The sequence below is a fragment of the Chionomys nivalis genome, chromosome 9, assembly GCF_950005125.1.
Source record: "Chionomys nivalis chromosome 9, mChiNiv1.1, whole genome shotgun sequence".
Lineage (NCBI taxonomy): Eukaryota > Metazoa > Chordata > Mammalia > Rodentia > Cricetidae > Chionomys > Chionomys nivalis.
This window is the reverse complement of record NC_080094.1, coordinates 61,734,192-61,756,741: the sequence shown is the minus strand read 5'-3', so window position 1 is coordinate 61,756,741 and position 22,550 is coordinate 61,734,192. Positions and strand designations below refer to the sequence as shown.

Below are 22,550 nucleotides of genomic sequence, written 5' to 3'. Positions count from 1 at the left end.
ATTCTCTGCAGGCCAGAAGAGGGCACCAGACCTCATTACAGATGGTTGTGAGCCAACATGTGGTTGCTGGGAATTGAACTCAGGACCTTTGGAAGAGCAGGCAATGCTCTTAATCTCTGAGCCATCTCTCCAGCCCCAGCTTGAGAGTTTTCTATTAGCGTCTGGTAATGGCCCCACGTCTTGGTAATCAGGCCTCTTTGCTTTTAGGAATGGGCCAAGTCTTTAGTCCTCACATTACTCAATTTACTCATGTCTAAGGTGTGTCTGAAGCAACAAGAGCACTCCAAATACCACGGAGGCGCTCGCCATGGGCACACAGTCGGTAGAGGAGTGTTGATAATGTTTGTAACACCACCATTCACCACGTCATTTGCTCTGTCATCTTTTCACGTGCTTACATTTATATAAGGCAAACTTCTCTAACGCCAGCATGTATTTTCTTTTCTTGCCTGAGTTTCCATTTTTACCACATCCTTTATCTCTTTCTTGTAAGAGGCTCGATTCTGTTTCTCATCATCCCCTCACTCAAGGCTTTATTCAATGGAATGTGCACTTCATTATCTCAGCGATGGATTTTATAGCCTAGCAGAGCTGACAGTCCTAGGAAGGACTCAGGCTCCTATTTGAGAGGCACTGACACCAAACACAGCCCAGGGGTGAAGTCAGTTGCCCCTGCATATATACTCAGAACTGGGGAGGGATGCTTGAAAATTTAACACAGCAATATTTTGCCTTAAGGCTAAACACACTGGAATATGAAGTTGGATGAGAGCATCTGTTGGTCTGCTGAGCATCGGTAAAGGATTTTGGATACTCATGGGAAGAAATGATAAGACATTGCTATAGTGTGACTCCAAAGATCTAGTATTATTTAGTATGGCAAAGAGTAGATCCAACCTCTCGAAGGACCTCAAGTATTTGCCTGTCATCCTGAGGACTTGCTAAAGTTCTTCCATTACTATGAGGTTGTTTTTGATGTTGTTACATCTGTATAGGCCTAATTTACAAAAAGCAAAGACCTTGGTCAAAAACTCATTAATAAATTAATCATATCATTTATCAGGGTGGGCCTCTTCATGCTTCAGACAACATTTATTCTTGTAAATGAGTCTATTTCATATATTAAATCAACCCCTCCAAAAAGCCTGGAATATGAGCAATATATAAAATTAGAATATATGTATATATAGAATATATACATATATATATTCAGAACTAGATGGATTAAACTTATTCCTGGTGTGACTTGTAGTGTTAAAGGAGATGATAAACATGGTTAGCAGAAGGGAAAGGGAAAAGTTAAAGTTTCTATTATAGTCTGAAAGGTTATCAACTATTATATGAAATATAGGAACAAGTTAGAAGTGGCTCTGAACTTACTTCATGGTGTTAATAGGTTTCGGGTCAAAGTTCCCATCTGCATCCACTGAGACCTGTTTCTCCAATGTGGCTGTGATTCTTGTATCTAAATAGTCTGGTGGCAAGGCCCCAGCAATCGCACTGAGACAAGGCAGGGCCATTCGGAAAAGATCCAGATCATATTTCTGTGAGGAGAACAGAGAGTGCTCTAATAGACAAACCAGAACCATGGCCATCATATAGGACCATTGGCTCACCAACAGAAGTGCAGATACAAGTGATGTGTTTGTCCAGGTTGATCTTCAGTACTTTCTACATAAACTAAAGTGTCCTCGGAGGATGGAATGGTAGTCTGGAAAGCCCCCAAGTCACCGCTCACTTTCAATTGAAAAAGATTAAAGGTTTTGTTCAATGTCATTCCAAATACATGTCAAGGATGTCTAAAGATTAAGATGGTTTTCACTAGGCTAGAAAGGGCTATAAATTTCCCTGCTAAGAATAGTTATGGGAAAAGCCTCAACCAATGCCTAGAGAGGGGACTGTGAAGAACATCTAAACTCCACAGTGGCGGAGAGAGATTCACATTAATATTTTATTCGATGCTGTGGCAAACATCCCAGACCAAGGTAACTTAAGGAAGGAAGTTCTGCCTTGGAGTTTGAGGGGAAGAGATCAGCACGTTGGAGGATTAGGGGGAGGCAGCTGGTCGCCTTCACTGTCAGGAGTAGAGTATATAGAAAAATGGGACCAGGCTGTCACACTTCATGGAGAGAAAGAACAAGAGGTATAAGTACTCAAAACTGGAGGCAGAAAGTGCTTTTGGAATTTGCTCTGGTGGCTGCTCTCCTGTGTGTTAGCTCAGTGAGTCTGGCAAACTATTTGACTACTCTGAGCATTATGGTAGTTCCTATTCTGAAGCATGATTTTTTTGGGGTGTGTGTGTGTGAGAGGATGGGATGTAGGTAGCAGTTTAAAGGATTAATATAAAATGCTCCCAAGATCCTAAGTACAGTCCATAGAAAACAGTGAAGCCAAACTGATGCAAGTTCTGTCTGCCGGGTCACCAGGGTCACCTGTTTTCTTAGGAAACAGCCATTACCTTGTGGGAGAGGGAGTCAAAAATCCCCCAGAAGAGCTTCTCAGTGAGGTGCAGCTCCTCCTCCACGGCTAGCCCATAGCTCCCCCATCCCGAAGGCAAGCAGTAATACTTCCAGCACTGCTCATAGTGATTGGTCAGAAGCTGCAAGTTTCAGAACACGGGGGCACCGGTCCCATGGAGTCCAGCACATCCGTAGGCATCGGAGACATCCAGGGAGAGAAAACAGCACGGAGAAATCATGAGGAGGAAACTAGTGTTTGAAGGAGCTGGGATGTCAACCAAGAGGCCCTTCAGATGCCCCAGCTCTCACATCTGATGAACTCTAGCCTGACTAATCCTCCTGGCTCCTGATCTGCCCCAAGTAGTTACTGAAAAATGGAGAGGAGTCAGTTCTGCTTCAAAAGGCATGTGCGAATAATTTCATATGATTCTGGAATATCCTGGAGCATGCTGATATGGGGAGGGGGCGGTAGACAGAAAGCTGTGGGTCTGAAGATTAACGTTTATGACTGATTGTCTGTGCTTCCTGGTCCCCGTGGCCTTTGTACTGTTCAATGTGACAGCAGTTCCAAATATGGCCAGAAGAGGGCACCAGTAACACCCTTTCCCAGCAGGTAGCATTCACATCTGTGTGTGCACACCACTGACATGAGATGTCAACGTAAATGGACTGAGTGGTACCAGCAATGCCTCTTAGCAGAGAGCAGTGGTCTGTAGAAGAAGCAGAGCCAAGTTAAGGAGTGCAGACAACAGTATCCTTTGAGATTAAGACCCGGAATTGTTAAGGTTAGAAGGAAAACAGTCTTGGAAAGACTGAGACCCTCTGCGATTGTGTGAAACTTCATGCTGGTTTTGGTACTGAACCTTCTGAGAGTTCTGCTTACTCCAATAAAACATTCCCTCAAAGCCCTGCTTCAACTATTTCTCAGAGAGAGAGGGGGGGAGGGGGAGGGGGAGGGGGGGAGGGAGAGGGGGGAGGGGGAGAGGGAGAGGGAGAGAGAGAGAGAGGAGGGGAGGGGAGGGGAGAGGGAGAGAGAGAGAGAGAGAGGAGAGGAGAGAAGAGAGGAAGAGAGAGAGAGAGAGAGAGAGAGAGAGAGAGAGAGAGAGAGAGAGAGGAGAGGAGAGAGAGAAGAGGGGGGCGAAGAGGGAGAGAGAGAAAGAAGTTGTCGGCATGGCTCGTCTCTGCTGACACAGTTTGGATTTAGAAGTAAGGTAGAAACCCCAGCAGGAAGTTGAAAGACCACACCCTCTGGAGTGGCCACTAACTCTGGCACCATCCAGAGCTAGGCGGGCTGGGGCTATAATAGAGAAGTCATAGGAATGAGAAAATAAAGAGAAAGTTCTGTGTTCTTTTTACTAAAATTAGGGAAAAGAAATAAAGAGCATCTGTTGCAGAAGGGGGCACAAAACAAGGTAAGTGGAAAGGGACATTTTAGGTCCTCTGAAAGACCACAGGGAGGGCTGGAACAATGGCTCAGTGGTTAAGAGCACTGGTTTGATTCCTGGCATATACAGAGGCTCACATTCTTGTTTAACTCCAGTCCCAGGGATCCTGACACCCTCTCCTGGCCTCTGCCGATACGGCATGCAGGTGTTGCCCAGCCATACATGTAGGCAAAACACCAGCACACAGAAAATAATAAATAATATTTTTTTTAAAAAATAAAAGAAAAACCACAGGGCTTTCAAAGCTTTTTGAGGTTAAAAATATTTTAAAAACCTAGTTAGGATAAAAGAGGCCCAAATCCAAGTCTCCTTAGCAAACTCTGATTAAAAGTCAAGAATGGAAGGCAAGTCAAGAGAACCACAGCAGGTAACAGCTACAAGCTTGGGCTTTTGAAGTTGAAGATTCAAAACACAGATTGGATTTGTGCATTGCACTTTGTGGAGCTGTCAAAATCCAACATGTGTGTTGTTTCTCTGATTGTGTCGGCTCTGTGCAGCCCCCAGCACATCATCTCTGTGCAGCCCCAGCAATCATCTCTATAGACTCTGTGCAGCCCCAGCAATCATCTCTGTAGACTCTGTGCACATCATCTCTGTAGACTCTGTGCACATCATCTCTGTAGACTCTGTGCACATCATCTCTGTAGACTCTGTGCAGCCCCAGCAATCATCTCTGTAGATTCTGTGCAGCCCCAGCAATCATCTCTTGCACCGCTGACTGTATTTCTGTGGTGACGGTGATGCTTACCTTAAGAGGCATTTTGCAGTACTCGCTGAGCTGTGGCACGTCAAAAACCAGACGTCGTAGGAGTTGCTGTAACATGGAAGGTCTCAAGTGACTGTGATTCAGAGAAAGAAAACAGGAAGATGGGACAAAGTAAATACCAAATAGTGAAAAGAGGAAGTTCGCAAAAATGAAAGGGCAAGAAGAAAGAATGAAAGAAGCATACATTAGGGCCAGCAAGAGGGCTTAGTGGGCAAGGGCACTTGGTCGGTTGGTACACAAACCTGAATTTGATCCTCTCCCTCTCCCACTCCCAGAGTGGAAGGAGAGAACCAATTCAAGAAAGCTGTTCTCGGATCTCTACATGTGCCTTGTAGCACAAGGACACACACACACACACAATAATAAAATATAAAATTTAAAAAGAGGCATACATTAGGGTTAAGTATCAAAACGAAGAGCATCTTAACACAGATCCTGAGTAAATGATATTGGATGGTTAAAGCCTTCTCTTTAAAAATGGAATATGGCTAAAATATAAAAAAGGGACATGTGCTAATGAACTGGGATGTCAAGATATTAAATTCCAGCTACCAGGAGTCAGCTTGTCCTGGGGACAGTATGCGTTGAAAATGTATACAGTGACCATGTGCAAAACACGTAACAGAAAGAAGACGTAGCTGGCTTCATAGCCATCTCTAAGGACTTCTAAGAACTAAGGATCTTCTCTCTTCTAAGACAGGGTTTCACTATGATGCTGCAAAGGGAGAAGATAAACTGATCAGCAGCAGAGGCGGGCTCTGAGGCCACCTACTGGTACAGTCTGAAGGCAGCCCTAATGTCTCCCTTGTTACAATCTGATCAGGAATTTCACACAATTGGAACTATTTCGTAGGATGTTTATTTTCAGGACAACTGTGTAAATGGCAAACACAGTAACTAAAAATTAATTAAGGAAAGATTTATCAAATTACAGATTTCATGACTGTGGTATTTGGTGTAAGTAAATTCTGAGTTAGAGAAAGGAGAGATAGGGGAGGTTAACTTTTTAGCTTCAGATGCCAAACTAAAGTCCAGAGGGATTTAGTTTGGATTTTCTCCAGAGCATGAACACACCACACACACAAACACACAAACATACACACACATATACTCACATATACATACATACACACATAGGCACATACATAGACACATACATACAAACCACATACACACATATACTCACATATACATACACACAGACACATAGTACACACATAGACACACGCATCCACCCATATACACACATACATACGCACACGCACAGACACACACACACACACGAGTTTGCTATAAAATTTTAGTTCATGAGTCCCCAGATTCCTTTCATTGCTACCTAAGGAGCTTTGGAGGCAAGATCAGTGGGTAAAGGAGACATACCAGAGAATTTGTGAAAGAACCTTCAGCAAGGAGGATGCATGCTGGTTGAGAGAGACAAAACCTATCTAGTTCACACCCTTTCCAAGAACTAGCCTTGTGATTAAAAAGCCCTGGGCTGAGAAAGGCTAATCAAAACCCAGCCCCAAAGTAGCAGCCCTATCACTGAATCTACTAATTACGACTCAAAATTGACTCAGTGTTTCTTATTACTGTTCAGATAATTAGCAACTGTTGTCCAATAAATCTGTGACTCCACTGTTGTCTAACAGTCCCAGCTAGTTTTATTGCCAACTTGACACAATCTAAAGTCATCTAGGGAAGGGGGGCTCAACTGAGAAAATGCTTCCATACAATAGGGCTACAGGCAAACCTGTATGGAATTTTGGGGTGGGGCCACCCTTGGGCTGTGGTCCCAGGTTCTATAGGAGAGCAGGCTGAGGCAAGCCTAAGGAGCAAGCCAGTAAGCAGCACCCCTCCAGATTCTCTGTATCAGCTCCTGCCTCCAGGTTCCTGCCCTGTTTGAGTTCTTGTCCCATCTTTCTTCAATACTGAACAGTAGTAAGCCAAATATACCCTTTCCTCCCCAAGTTGCCTTTTGGTCATGGTGTTACAGCATAGCAACAGAACCCTAACTAAGACACTGAATTTTTATAAATAAATAATAAAATGCCTGGTTATGATCAGTCTGCTTGCTATATCTGGATCTCAGGTTGGCAGAAGAGGAGAGCATTGCCCCAAGAACTACAGAGACAGAATGGGGAGCTCATTTCAGGGTCAACGTGAACTTCAATTTTCCCCAAACTCTGGTTTCTTTGAAGCTATTTCTAGTTGCCAAAGAACCTGGCTTTTCTATTTAAAAAGAGCTAATGTCAAGACACCGGGCTCCTTTCTTGATGTGGCTCTACTCTGAGTTCAGATTCAGCCAAAGCCAGAGCAAGGACAGCTTAGCTCTTCACACAGGCACAGCATTGACACTGACAGAGAGGAGTTGTTTTTGAGTAAAGCTAACACTTAGTTCTGTTGCCTCCACTGAGAAGGGATGTGGAGACCTACATCAGTAAGAAATGAGGCCAGAATTCTTCCTTTTCAGGTGGTGAAAGAGAAAACCCGAATCTCCGTAACCCTTAGTGGATGAGTGTGTCTACAAAGCTTTGTCTATCCTGCAAGACCACCAGCCCCCTATTGAGCTTCATTTTCTACCAATGATAGCAGCCTTGGAATGAGTGAAGTACTCTGTGTATTGTCTTAGTAAGAGTTTCTATTGCTGCAATGAAAGACCACGAACAAAAAGCAAGTTGGGAGAAAGGGATTATTTGGATTGTACTTCTATACTACTGATCGTCATCAACGTCAGGATAGGAGCTCAAATAGGGAGAGAACCTGGAGGTAGGAGTTGATGCAGAAGCTGTGGAGAGGAACTACTTACTGGCTTGCTTCCCATGGCTTGCTCAGCCTGCTCTCCTAAAGAACCCAGGACCAGCACAATGGGCTAGGCCCTCTACTATCAATTACCAATTAAGAAAATGCCTTACGGTTGGATTTTATGGAGGCGCTTTCTTACCCGAGGTTCCTTCCTTTTAGATAACTCTAGCTTCTGTCAAGTTTAGACAAAACTAGCCAGCACAATTGACCCCTTGTCAACTTGACACACAAACACATCACTATTAAGCAACAACCCTTCCTTCCTTATTGGTCCCCAAGATCTCACATTAAAATCATAAATAATTTTAAAATACCAGTCTTTACAAATTCAAACACATTAAAATTTCGGTTTTTTAAAAAATATCCGATCTCCTCTCTAAAAATACCAAATCTCTTTTAAAAGTTCAGTGTCTTTCTTTCAACCGTGCGTTCCTGTAAAAAATTAAATTAAATTAAATACCTTCTTACTTCAAGAGGGAAGAACCAGGACACAGTCACAATCGAATCAAAACCAAGCCAAACTCCAACCGAGTAAACAACACAATGTTCAGCATCAGAATATGCTCATAGTTTCCTGGGGTCTTCCAAGAGCCTTGGGTGACTTCCACAGCTTTGCCCCTGCAGCATGCACTGCCTGTCTTCTAAGCTCAGGGAGGCTCTCTTCTTTGTTGTCCTCTCATGGTACTAGCACCTCCAAAATACTGGGGTGTTCCACTTCAGCTGGGCTGCACATTCACCAGTAGCCCCTCATAGGTTTCCTTCACAGTGCCAAGCTTCCATTTCTCTGTATGGCTCCTTCAACCCTGGGCCTTCAACTGCTACTGGGGCTGAACCTTCACCAATGGCCTCTCCTGGTGCCACGCCTCAGATACTCTCCATGACCCCTTCATGCCTTCAAAACGAGTACCACCTGGGTGAGTCTCACACTATCAAGTTCTGCTTCCAGCATGAGGTACAACCTTAATCACCCCTGGAACATAGCTTCTGCATCTTGGCTCTCAGGAAATACTTTGCAGAAGATTTCACTCCAGCAATGCTGGTCTCTTCTCAATCACTCCTAATTTCTTAGTTCCAGCTAACCAGCATCAATTGTCCCAGTAACGCAGAGGTTTCCCTTCAAAGGTATTGGTCACTTGTTAATCATGGTTGACTTTTTTTATGTCTCGTTTGTTCTTTTTAGTACTGAGTAATATTCCATTTCCTGGACTTACACATTTTGTTATCCACTGACCTATTTAAGATTGTTTAAAACTTTGGTAAAGGTGACTAATATGATATAAAATCAAGTTTTTTATAAAATGTATATATATATAAAATGACTAACATGATATATGATGTGAACTGTCAAATAATTTGAGTAAACACAAGGATCATGATTATTGAAATTACAGTAAGAGTTTTCCGACTTTGTGAGGCACTGCCGCGTTGTCTGACAAAGTAGATGCACTGTTTTGCATTCCCATTAACAGTCAATGAGAGTCCTGCCTGTCCCACATCTTCAGCGTCTGTGTCGTCATCAACGCAGAGTCTAAGGTAAGTCACAAAAGCACACAGACGAGATTTTAGCTAATGTTCGAATGAGGAACAATTCTGATGAATCTTCTAGCCATCATGACCCTCTAATGCACATGACTGGGACACAGGTCACCAAGAACAGTCGGGAACCATGTCCCTGTGGCTCCTAAAATGGGAGCCTGCTGACCATTTCACAAGTGAGTCTCAATCACAGCTGGGGATCATTCATAGAATCAATTTCTCAAGGAGCTTCAGTGCTAGAATCCTGGATTCTGTCCCACAGGAGTTTGAATCCTGGGGCTGGGATGTAGTCTGGGAACTGGGAAATCGGTCTAGGATCCCACAAAGTGACTCCAACACACAGGCTAACCGGGAAACTACTAGATTACAGCAGCAGGTTGGAATCCTAGACCGTGGTGTGAGACCAGCTGCTGAAAAGACCTCATCCTCTGTCCATGCAGACTGGATGCAGATGCTTAGTGTTCTTTGTCGGCTTTCATGCCTGCTTACGTGGGCGAAAGCTGTTTTCTTTATTCCCCACTGTGACCAGATTATTTTGCTCCAGTCATGGGAGACCTGGAGGTGACCTGTTCTGATTTACACATAGTTTGATTTCTGTGTAAAATTTCTTTCTTGTTCTCTCTTAGATGGTACAGAAATCTTTCTGGGGGGTTCTTCATAACTAGACAATTGGTTCATTATAGAAATATTTCAGGGACAAAAGACAAAATCGGTTTCCCTGGTTTTTCACCCCAGTGGGTAAATCCTGAGAGGCGTCCTCCTCTTCCCCATGATGAGAGATGATTTCAAAGAAAATTGTGTGACGATACAGGCCAAGGACATTAGGAGAGATGGCTGGGGGAGGTAGCTGATGACGGTCTGAGAGCTTCTCTCCTCAGACTTTATAACCAGTTTCACAATGCATTACTGTATTATACAGTTATGTACCGTATAGCTGTGTCACATATAAGTGCGTTTGGCATGGATACATATGCACAAGTCAAAAATAAAGGAGGGCACACTTACTTGCAAATGGCAAGCAAACATTCTTCTATGGTGTCCCTCTGCGCCTTGGTGAGGGACCGTCCTTTGGAAAGCCTGTATATTGTCTGCAGTGTAGAATCAATCAGAGAGGTGCAGTGCTCTGTCCCGGAAAAGAGAGGGGCGCATCTAGTAAGTAGTGGGAGCACAGCCGAACATATGTACCTGTTGAGTGCCAGCGCAGACTCGGTGGTGCTGAGGGACACCTGAGAAACGGAGTGAGGGCGTGTTAGTTAACCTCATGGCAAGCAGCCCGTTCATCTTGTGTTTGGGAAGTTTCCTCAGGGAAACTTAGACACAGCTGCACTCACATGCTATCTGGAGAGGGCACCTGTGCCCATAGATAAGCACCGAAGACACCAGGGAAGTTAAACACGCAGCATCCTTCAAAGGAAGGAGATGTTAAACTTGTTCCTCCTAGAATGCTGGGAATGGATGTGGTTTACAACCTGGTGATCCTTTGCTGTCTGATGAGCCAGTCTCTGCTCATATCTCCCGGAATTTATGTTTTACTCACCCCAGGCCTTTCCCCCTAAATTGCATGAGCACTGCTTTTAGTGCATAAAACTCATCCTTGAGAGAGATGTCATTTGTACTTTACAACAGTCTAAGTGACTTCTATGTTTTCTTAGGGCCAGGCCAAATCCTGGCCCCTGCTGGCATTGCACTTACCTCACTCAGCCTTCCTAGACCTTATCTTAGGTGTGGTTTTTAAGTCAACAAGAACCCATTTTAGGAAGAAAACCACACCTACTTTGTAAACATGGCTTCTATGTAAACATGGCTTATGCTTCATTCTACTCATGGGAGTGAGTTAAACACGCTATGCTTAAATACGGCAAAAATAAACAAACTTAGGTCAGACTCTCAAAGTCTTGGCCTGGCACCAGCTACCTAAACTGGACTGCCCTGGGTTTCATTCTCCCTTCATCTGGATCACTTCTCTGCCAGCTGGACAGCCTGCTGGGACCCCTACATACCTCTCTTTCCCATTTAAAAGAAAAAAAAAAAAGGATTATCTCCTATCCCCAGAAACAAAGCAAACATCTAGAAATGACTGATTCTAAATGGTCTCAGGGAAGAATTTTAAGCTTTCACTGAATTCAGTCAATGGGCATCAACTGCTATTTGAATGCCCAGGTTCCAGACGGTAGCATCCTTATTCTGGATGGAGCTCTCACTTGTTACCTCATGGGGGGGTGTCTCACAGATTGTCCTCCCAGGATTAACGTTAATAAATGGGTGTATACTGTCCTTAAAATCCACCAGCTTTACGAAGAGGAAGTGGATTTCTGACGCCCACTAGTTAATTTATACGTACTCTGGGCCGTTCACAACCTGGTAAATGATATGAGGATTGACCTCACTAACGGGAACCAGACGCTGCAGGAGAAGTACAAAAAGGAACAGGAATCTAGGGCCTTCTCCAAAGCTCTGGAATAATCCCCGTTCACTTTGTTCCTCTTTGTAAACTTAGATGGACAAGCTGAATTCAGGGACGATCCATTTAGTGACACTAAATATAGCCAAAGCGTGGCGTGACTAATGTCATTGTTGAAGACTGAAGGACTTCAGAAGAAGCCTCGAGACCCACAGAGATAAAATGTCATTATTTCCTGCAATTATCACAGCTATTATATCTGAATGAACATGTCCTACAACTTATGATTTGGGAAACTGTTTTCTTTGAAGCCTTCACATTTCTGGGTGTTCATATTAATTATCAGAAGTTCGTCTTCTGGAGACATTGGTAACTATGCTGGAGATAATAGCTCGTCTTTCACATTAATCTCTTTCAGGGACTGCGTGGTTCAAACGAGGAAGCGGGGCTTGCAGTCCTGCGGCTTGAAAGTTCTCAGATGAGGAACTGAACATAAAATCTCTCTCTCTATTTTTATTTATTTTTTTGGAGGGGCAGATGGTGCTTTGGCAAGCACGTGATCAAACATCAAATGCTAGAAGAGAATTTGCTGTTTGAACTACAAAAAGAATTAAAGGCTTTAATCAGGAAACTTGACATGTACAAATTTGAAAAGTTATTTTGAAAACCCAGGGATTTATAGAAAAGCTCCACACAAGAGTAGTGGTGGGTGGGTTAGAGAGAAGATATAGAAGGATCCGATGGCCCTGACTCCTTCACTGACAGACCATTCCTCATTTTCATGCCCAGTAAATGAATGGAGGTCCCGGCAGCAAACCCTTCACTCCAGAGCTCGTACTTACGCTTACTGGACACCAGGTGGCGCCCTTAAGAAACCTAACTGCAAACACGCCTATAAGAAAGTTTTTTGAAATTAAGCCGATCTAGCTTGTTGCATCCTCCTCGCCCTCCCCACAAGACACAGATATGAAAGCTGGAGTTTCTTATATTATGGTCAGACACTTCTTGACTTGATGCCTGTGGATGCTGGATTTCTTTATCCCAGCATTGATTTCCCACTGTGCCTTCATCCTTGGCTTCCTGTCATACCTCTGGCTACAGACCATCCTTCCTGCTGGTTCGTGTGTGGGATGAAATAGGCGAGAAAGGGAAGAGTATCTCTAGCCTGAAAGGCTTCCAGTCAGTCTTTTCCATAAACAATAGAATATTTCTTTTGTTTCCTGGGGGACCTTTAGTGATATCCATAACTGGTTATTAGCAGGAGTTGGATAATAGAAAAATTGCTCCTGGTATTTTACAGGTAGCCAGACATGCTATGAAAACATGCTATGACGGACATCATGGTCTGGTTCCCTCTCACCATTTCCTCAAGAAATAGTGCCCCAAGGTTTGAGAAACTTCAATGGGAGGGACTGAAACAGAAAATTAAGGCCAAATTTACCTACATGTAAGATTTTTTGGGTCAATAAATTAACGTTTTCCAGTTTTTGGTACCTCTTTTTCTCAGTATTAAGTGGGCCATTAAAATATGACCATCAAGTAGTCAGGAAATATGTGCTCCTAAGTCCAATGCTACTCACCTAACTATGAGGGGAATTCTCTTCTACACTCTTTATCTTAGCTACTTACTGTATCTAGGGATGCAGATGCTCGTAGGTCAGGTAAAAACCCAACTTCCAGCAAGTGGAGCAGGAAGGTTTGATCTTTAATGCCATATACACGGTCCAAGAACAGCACCATGGGTGCCTTGTGGTCAGGGCAGAAGTTGGCTGCCATGTCTGGCTCGCTGACTGATCCATCTGAAAGACAGAACACATCACTTCCTGTTCCCTATTTACACAGTTCGAAAACACAGCATAGAACTTGTCTCTCTATAGCTTGCTGTGATAGGCAACAGGAAGTTTAGGAATAAGAACCAGGTTGGAAGCAGCTTCAACTAGGACGGGAAGAAGCGACTGTCAAATTTCTATGAGCTGATTACTAAACACATTTTAATTAAAAGTTTAAATTCATAATGGAGATTATATTTTAAAGGTAACCTACAGGCACAGTTCACAGAGTTCTAATTTTGCTATAAAGTATACTCATGTGGGCTGTAACTTACAGACTCAAATACAACATGATGGTGTAGTTTATGGCTTCTCTCTCCAACTCCACGTTCTGTGACGCTATATTGGCAGCATGAAGCTACCTACAGTGGGAGTATTTATCCTACAAAATAGGAAATTTCTAGGAAATCGAGGCTTGCGCTATTGCTCTTTTGGTGGATGATGCAGGAATGTGAGGGAAAATGCTAAGAAAGTAGATGAAATTGAATGATATGTCAAGTTTGGAGTCATTGCACCACAGTGCAAAACGGCAAGTACTCCTTCAGTGTCTGCTCCAGGTGATACTTAGACCAAATTACCCCATCATTTTAGACTGACTGGAGTGCCAAAACCTGGCACAAGGCTAAAGAGAGGAATCTGCAGCGAAAAATCAGCCTGCTTGACTTGGAAAATAAGGGAGTTTTTAGGGGGAAAGATGAGCAGCCTTCTTTCTCTGGTCTTGCACCAAAAACTAGGAAAGATAACTCCCAAATGACCAAGAAAAGTCACAGCATTTGTGAGTGCTGAATGGGAGCAGACTTCCTAAGGCATGCCAAGGGGCACAGGGCTGACGTATTGTGTGGTCTGGTAAGAGGGACGGGGCACCATGGAGCCTCTCGTCCCTCAGCACAAGGAAGATTGGGAGTGGGTGTCTAAGACTGACTTGGTTTTTTATCCACAGCTGTGGTGCTTTGATGAATACTATATTCATGGGATTCAGCAAGTGTTTTGTGCTGAAAGAAAGCACCACGTCTTTGGGAAGCATGGAGTTTAACATCTATTTCCTTTTCCCGTTTTCTCTGACACACTATTACTCCATTGTGCTGTATGAAGTTATGAAAGTGACACATATTCTCGAAAACTTAATAAAATGCATATTCTACAACCATTTCAATATTTATTTGTCCATGAGCCCCTACTACATAAGTATATTAAGATATCCTTTGATGGTGTTTTGTGGAATGGGAGTTTGTGAAACACTGCAACAGCCAGACCCATGCTATCCTTTTAATGACATCACGTGCCTGATGAAATTAAGGTCATCAGATAGAGTAACTTGGAGAATTAAAATGTTTTGGGGATGATTGGTGCCAAATGCCACAAGTAGCATTGGGGGTAACTTATTCTCCTGGGCTGTGAGGTCTCTCAGATCCATAGGGCACACTGGCAATGGAGAAGTCAGGCCATGGTAAGAGCTGTCGCCTGCTCATTTTATCACACTTCAGAAGGCTAGAGTGGTCTCTGGTCCCAGAATGGTGAGGCCGGTCTGTACCTGAGTGCCAATGATTTGGCATCCCATCACAGGGAAGCAGATGCTAGAGGACTAGGTTAAGTCTACAGAAAACTCATCATCGGTAAAAGAACACGTCCCCCGGCAGCCTGCATTGTCATCTGGCAGGGAACTCTGGCAGAGTCCTGCTGTTGAGCAGGCAAGTACTAGAGGGCAGGCTCAGACTAAGGCTGCTCCTTACCTTTGTTTAGGGAGGGCAGTTTCAGGGGGATGCTGATGATTCCAACCAGGTCTTCTGTGGGGACCAAGGAGCGTAGGATGGACCGGATCCGGATGGCTTCCCCTTTCCCTGTTTGAATGAGCTGTCACATGGAAAGAGATTAGATAGATGAAGTCCCCACACCTGCCATACTGCACCGCCTAACCACAGCAGGAAAATGGGCCTGGCAGCAGGGGTCTGTTTCTGAGTTCTCCCCAATTGCTATTGATATGCGTGACTACAGAGAAAGAGACTTCTTCTTGATTTACTACAAGGGAGGCAGAGGGAATAAGCCACTGAAGGCAGCCACATTCTTTTGTGAGGCTGAAATCCTCAGAAGTTAAGGTATAAACCCTCAGCGGGGAGCCCTCCCAGCCATGTTGGAAGAGCTGACTCTGTGTTCGCAGTACCAGACCTCAGAAGTGTAGCAGATGAGAAAATGACATAGAAATTCCAGTTTCTTCTGAGCTTGAAGAATGTTGCGGGTGGGTAAGAAGAGTCTGGACACTGCCGAAGATAACTGGAGTGTTCCATTGGAGTCACCCCAAGGAGGCTAGGTTTGCTCGTACACAAACCAACTGGCCAAGCAGCATGCACACAAGTGTACATGTTCATCTTCCTGCAGAGGTCTCTGACCAGGTGGCAGTGGACCTTCTGCTGAGAGGTAACTCTCCAGGAGCACAGGGTCAGATCTGCCCCCAGGTGGGCGGATGCATTCTGAGACATAGGGCCCCAGAGAAAGCAAGCAAGATCCTGTTTCTATCCTGTCTGCCACCTCTCTTTCTGGTGGGCTGTCAGCAATGATGCAGCTTTACCTTCTGCAGAAGGGGTTCTGAGATGGGGTGTAGGGGTGTGCCTGTGTGCGTGAATGCACGCATGCATGCATACCTGAGTGTGTGTGCGTGTGTGTTTATGTGTGTGAATCTATTGGGGCATGGAGGTGGTAGGCAGAAGGGCAGGTATTTATTTCTTCCTTAGGCCGGCTCTGGTGAATCAGCTTTGGCAGGCTGTCTTTTGGAGAACATGGCAGCTATGGAACTTGCTTCCAGAAGTGTTACAAAGCAATCAAGGGAACCAGAGCACTAACAAAAGGGGGCTAACACTTCTCCAAGTTATAGACATCCTGCCGCTTCCCTGGCTTCCTTCTGTGTTCTTTCTTTGCTCAAAGGAGCTGAAAGGAAAAGACAGGCTGATGAGGTAGGGCTAGTATATCACAGAAGGAACTGGCGTGCTAGTGATTCTCATCTGCTTCCCAACACCAAGATTTAGATTTTCCTTCCACAAGAAGAACAACTATTTCCTCTCAATTTCAATGTGAGGCTTTACGTAAAATAACGTCAAATATCCCATCAGCAGGAGTGAAAAATGGAAGGGAATGAACACTTTTTAGACCAAAACTGGAGTTCTGAGAAGACATCACATCAGACAGAACCATCTTTATGTGTATGTGCCTGCAAAACTGTTTTCCTAGAGACCAAAGCCATGGTCATCAAGCCAGTATTTCCCACACAGTGTGTCTATGTGGCACTCATGAGGCTGTTTACAACGACATGGCTAAAATCTGGTTAGCCATGTTTTGACCAAGCTGAAGGACATGGAAGCCTCATTTTGCAAAATGTGTAGAGGCTATATTCAGATAGTACCAAAAAGAGCACACATGCACACATGCCTGCATGCACACACACTTTCTTCCTTAGAAGGTGGCTCATTAAGGCATTTGAAGTGGAAACTCCTTTGGTGTTAGTAAATGCCAGGCACAGATGAAGAAATACACTCAGGGTTCCCCCGGTGTTCTCCACTCAGGCTGCTGTTCCACAAAGCTGCTGTCAGGAAACTCAATCACTTACATGCATTTCAGGAGCACAGCGGCCCAGTAGATCTATAAGAGCTGAATAAAACGACATAATGGCATTGCCCATATGCACAATCTCTTCTTCCTCCTCCTCGTCCTCTGTGCTGCAGAGAAAGAGTCCACATGCGGAAGGTGTGTGAGAGGCCAGGCACTGCTTGCTAAAAACACCCCATTCGGGCTGAACAAACTTTCCCTCACCACTTCCCACTCCAAAGACTGATGACGTGGCTTTACTCAGTGTGCCCAAAGGTCCCCAATATTTTTTTCATGATAGCTTTAGGCTCCCATGAACGTGAGTTCAGGCACTATCCACCTTTCATTCTTTCTTCCTCCCTGAGTGTCCATTTGGACAAGAAGTCAGGAGGGCTATGTTCACATTCGGGCTATGAAGTTACCAAACTCTTCCATTCTGGGTCTTCGTTTTATATCATATTATACAAGAAAGTTGAGGCAAAGATATTGTGAGTTCTCCCTTATCGACTAAGCGATCTATCAGAACTGATGACAAAGGGGGAAAAAGCCAACTGTTTGGAGAGTCAACTCTGGTGGGTTACACACATTCTGCAGACTATGGGGTATAAACTAGGTATATAAAGGCAAAGGACCACTAGACACGATAGAGGGAAAGTGACAAGGGGATCAATAATCGTACCAACTAAACTCTGAACTCTTAAATCCTACAGCAATCTGCAAGGAATCTATACACTTAAAGCGCTCTCCTGAGCAATCCTGCAGCCATGCTGTAGGCAGGTGCAGAAGATGCCAGAAAGAAGGCTTTGCTGCCTCAGTGGTTTGCCAGCTGGGCTGAATGGTCTGAGGAAATGGAAGGAGCCGCTACTGATCCCCAGGCTCTCTGGGCAGGTCATAACAGTAATGGGCCTGACAAAGTGATCTGAGGCATTTTAACTACCATAAAACATCTGTGCTCTTTCTACCAGGCACGCTTCCTGAGCCAACCTTAGCAATTCATGGACTGACAGTATTTGGCCGCGTACCACTGGAGTAATTCACTTACACTTCTGTCTTGTAACCCTGGGAGGGGAGGTCAAGTGCAGGGTTCTCTGAGATCTTAATAGCCCCCTGCATGGCCGCCAGCAGACCGTTTCCTCCTTCACCCCTCAGAGCCGGCCCAAAGCACTCAGGACGTCGGATGAGCAGCTTGACCACAACACTGGCGTTTTCCTCTACACTTTCACCTGAGGGAGAGAGAGAGGCCTGGTGTCCTTTGCACTGGAAAGCACAACCTCAAAGTTATTTGTAGCCGGCGAGCTGGGAGAACAGCATTTCACTTGCTTTGTCACCTATTAATATTATGAGGAAATATCGATGAAAGAAAGGTGACCTCAATAAAAGGGCATATCTACTCATTACACAATTGACCATCATGGGATAGAATCTTGCTCTCTGGTTCAGGGTTTTTACCTCTGAAATGACTCCCTATATTGAGGCCCTCAGAAGGCACATATACCACTCAATCTGCTGTTACAAGTTCACTTACAAGTGACTTGGGGACAAAAGAGCCTCACATCTTGCTGAGTGCCTGCAGAGTTAACACTTGGCCTCCTTTCCTGAAAAGAGGTAAGAAGATAACTCAAGCTAGCGTGCCCCAGCTGATCTGGAGGAAATGATACCATAGCTCTTCACTTGATGACTTGCGTGGAGTCACACACATATCCCAGAACAATCTGGCTTGGTAGGGCAGACCTCATGATACCTGAAGTCATTGGTCAGGATGAAGAATCTGCTGGATCAACTTTTCTAATAATAGCCCTGAGGGAAGGGACGGGGCAAAGCGCTATGTTCTCTTGGCATTTTTCTTTGGAGGAGCCAAGGATGGACTGGATAATGCCAAAGGAAAAGGAATGTACAGGAAAGGAGAACTGTTTAGTCTCAGAACCAACATTTTCATCCCAAAGCAGTGTGACAGCTTGCTTAAACAATTTATAAAACACACCTTCTTTGTTGGGTGAAATCCTAATTTGTGTTTGAGAATGTGATCCCTGAGCTAGACTCTCAGGCATTTTTTAAAAATGTGTATTACATGAAACCTAAAGAACAATGCTTTTCTCCCAAACCATTAAGTTTTGAAGTATTAAGTTGTAAGTATTTCTTGAAATGGATGGTGAATTATATAAGACAGTGTGCACGTAGGCAGGCTATGGCATTATTAATTCCTCTGAAGACATATCTCACATTGCCATAATCTAAAACAATAGCCATCTATTTCACAGTTTTCACAGGTCTGGACCTCGGGAGTTGATTAAGCTACATGGTCTTGGCTTGGGATGTACTTGAAGTTTCAGTGTCTGGATCGGTTTGGGTACAGTTACCTGGAGATATGTCTGCAGCTGGGGGATCAGCTTCTAAGCTCACTATATGGCTGTTGGCATGATGCCTTGGTTACTTATTGGATAGTAGATCTGACCTCAGCTCCTTACCATGTTGACCTCGTTGGAAGGCTGCTTGGGTGTTCTCATGACATGGCCACTGATACCCACAGATCAAGAGAATAAGGCAGAAGCTGCAGTGTGCTTGTAGCAATCTGGTTATGCACGATCATTTTTCATATTTTATTCATCAGATGTGTTCCACTAAACCTAACTCATGCTTACATGAAGAAGATTTAGGCTCCATGTTCTAGAGGGAGGACGGCCACATAATTCATAGACATATTTAAAAGCTATCTGGACAGATTAAATTTTGTTTCATAAAAATGTTTTATTTGGAATAATTAAGGCTGGAAACATAGCTCAGTGTAGAACACTCGCCTGGCTTGGTCACAGCCCTGGCATTAATATTTAGTCACCTAAAAGTGCTACAATGAGGGCATAAGAATGAGGCACTTGTGGGATTTTAAGGATGTCAGAATTACGTTTATGTCACCCAGAGTTATTCACTAAGCTGAATTTAGAAGGGCAGCCAGTATTCTTAACCACTGAGCTATCTCTCGAGCGCTTCATTAAGCTGAATTTAAACAGCTTATTATTTTCACAAGTTGTCAAGGAGAGTTTAGAGAATTTGTGAAGACGTGTGCCATCTAGGAGCTAGGCACAGAAGCATATGTCCATAATCCTGGGGTTAGGAGGCCGAGTCAGGAGAATCACATGTTCAAGGCCAGCCTGGAATGCAAAGGGAATCCGTTTCTCAAAACAACCAACTTCTGTTCAAGTCTCACCCAAAAAGCATGACCCATGCACATACAGGCAGCACTAATTAGGCTTCCAGGTTTATAAAAAAAGATTACTTGTGATAAGCACGGAAAAGTGGCGGTGGGGTGTGGGTGGAGTTTGAGGGAGAGAGAGTGTGTGGAGGTGAGTTTGATCAAAACACATTGTGTGCATGTTTGAAATTGTCAAATGTTAAATACAAACATATATTTAAAAGAATAGCATGCCACTTCTACCTCATATTCTTGATATGTCCCAATACAGTTTACTCACAGGAGAGATAGTTCAGTAAAAATACCAGAAAGAGCAGCATGCTCAGAAACAAATACTCGTAGACATGGATGTAACATATGGCACTACTTTTAAATATTTTTGGCCTGTAATTCTTAGCAGGTAACATATGTGTGTGTGTATATAAATGTATATATATATATATATATATATACACATATACCTATACATACATACACACACACATATATAAATGTACAAAATATTAAGAATCAAAATTGGGGGAAAAAATCCCAGCCTTATTAATGAAGCCGACTTAAAGGCGACACTCTGATGCTTTCAGCTCACACTGGAGATGCTTGTGGGTCAGCACATTTTCTAATCAGCATGCTGAGTTCAGCTCAGCACATCCCACAGCAATTAGCACCACAGAGTTTATGGGACAGAGAAGCAGCAGAAGCAGAACTTGAGAAATAAGAGTTGTATATTGGGATTGCATCTAAAGTTCATTTGCCCAATTAATCCAAATCTCACATCTTCAGAATTTAGCTAATTAGGTTGACTCTGAGAACTGACCCAGGAAGCCATTCCCTGATCATTTTAAGTTGGACATATGCGGGGGATGCAGATGTACTCTATTAGAGGAAGAAACCAGAATCCCACCACTGTGGCTGATTAGACAGGGGACTGAGGAGAATTAATAAAGACTTCATGGAGTAGTGGGAACAGAAGAGTGTGAACACTTCCTGGTTGCCTGTAGTTCAGTGAGCCCAGCTGCCAACCAAGCGTACTCTGGTGAGGCCAAATGTTGAGCTTCCTGGCATTTTTCAAAGGCGAGAGAACATTTTGAGGTAAATTGCTTTTGCCCAAGGGCATACCACAATATTTTTTTCCTTGAGTTCCAAAATAAGAAATGAGCTTAGTAACAGTGTGGATGCCTGCAGTGCCTTCCTTCAAAGGCTCTCAGTTGGTAATGCTGCGACTTTCTTTCCAATATGTCGGAGCAGTGGGATGGAAATAGAAATGATTCACACCACTTCACACTGGTAAAGGTATCAGACTCCAGGGACAATTAATAGAAGCTCACTGATTGCATCTTCAATATATCACCTTCTCTCACGCCCTGTGTTCTAACTACCGTTCTGCTATATAGTTCGTTTGCCCGGCATGCTTTCTTTTGAACTCCATCCTCTTGTCATAAACCCTTGACTTAACTCCATGGAATTCTTCAAGAGTCACTTAAAGCACGAGAGCTCCAGAAATCCAGTCCTCTTGAACACTCTAAACCCTTCCTTGTGTCTGCTTTCTCATTAAACTGCACGTTTTGTAAGGACATAGTACTGTGTCTGAATTATGTAATCCTGTATGTTCAGGGTTTTGCCAATGTTTGACACATTGTGGAGGCCCCAAAATGTGAGCCTATCCCATCTCACCTTGTCTGAAGGTCAGAGAGTTTGGTTTATTTTGCTTGCTCAAAGTTGTTGACAACAGGTATGGCTACACACCTGACCTAGGATGTGGTTGCTTGGTGTTTTGGACATTAAGATGGCCCATAGACGTGAATCCACTATTTTCTTCCTTTTGAAACAAGAGGTTTGACCTAGGGAGTGACTGCCTGCAGAATACTTGGTCTATGGTGTTTTTGCTGCTCCAAGCATCAAATACTTTTCTCAAGAATTAATGGCTTGATGTCTCAAGTACTGGGCAAGTAACTGTTCTGGTTGTCCTTTGTATCATGTGAAGGTGGTCTTTTGCCTTCTGCCCCTCTTTTGTACTGAGGTATAGAATGTATGGAAAAATAAATGCAGGTGAAATCAGAACTCAGAATTCAGCATTCAGTACTCACAGAATTGCCCTCCTGTTACTATCCTATGTCTCTGTGTTTATTTCTTGCCTCTGTTCCTCCGACCTTACTTTTCTAATTCTCATGCCTCTATCCTAGAACGTATGAACCTGTCATGGCTAGGGTTATGGCAGCAGTCACCCCCAAAAGGTGACTCCTGACAACACATAATAAATAATCAAAATAGTTATTATTTATTTATTTATTTTCCAGTTCTGAGAATCGAACCCAGGGCTTGTAAATGTTGTTAGGCAAGTGTTCCTGAGCTACACCCTCACCTACAAAAGAGTTCTTGAATAAATAAATAAATAAGCTTCTTCCTGGTCTAAGAGGGAGGAGTTAGGGATCTGCCTGTAGACTACTATGATAGGACCAAAGCAAGCCAGAGAGTCTTAGCAAATTTTATCATTATTTAAAACTACTGCTGAGCCTATTACCTTCTAGCCATTGATCTAGGAACAATGGACAAGT

The 22,550-nt window shown here is 43.7% G+C and overlaps 1 protein-coding gene across 1 annotated transcript in view; it reads right to left on the bottom strand.

Moving 5' to 3' along the window:
* Positions 1 to 22,550, bottom strand: part of Ryr3 (ryanodine receptor 3) — a 526,065-nt gene that overhangs the window by 115,946 nt on the left and 387,569 nt on the right. Inside the window, exons 44-51 of the mRNA XM_057780394.1 lie at positions 17,854 to 18,034; positions 16,834 to 16,942; positions 14,969 to 15,089; positions 13,039 to 13,208; positions 10,014 to 10,234; positions 4,653 to 4,743; positions 2,459 to 2,599; positions 1,381 to 1,544 (exon numbers count right to left, since the gene is read on the bottom strand). Coding sequence (XP_057636377.1) covers positions 1,381 to 1,544; positions 2,459 to 2,599; positions 4,653 to 4,743; positions 10,014 to 10,234; positions 13,039 to 13,208; positions 14,969 to 15,089; positions 16,834 to 16,942; positions 17,854 to 18,034 — 1,198 coding nt within the window. The remainder of the gene's footprint in view (positions 1 to 1,380; positions 1,545 to 2,458; positions 2,600 to 4,652; positions 4,744 to 10,013; positions 10,235 to 13,038; positions 13,209 to 14,968; positions 15,090 to 16,833; positions 16,943 to 17,853; positions 18,035 to 22,550) is intronic.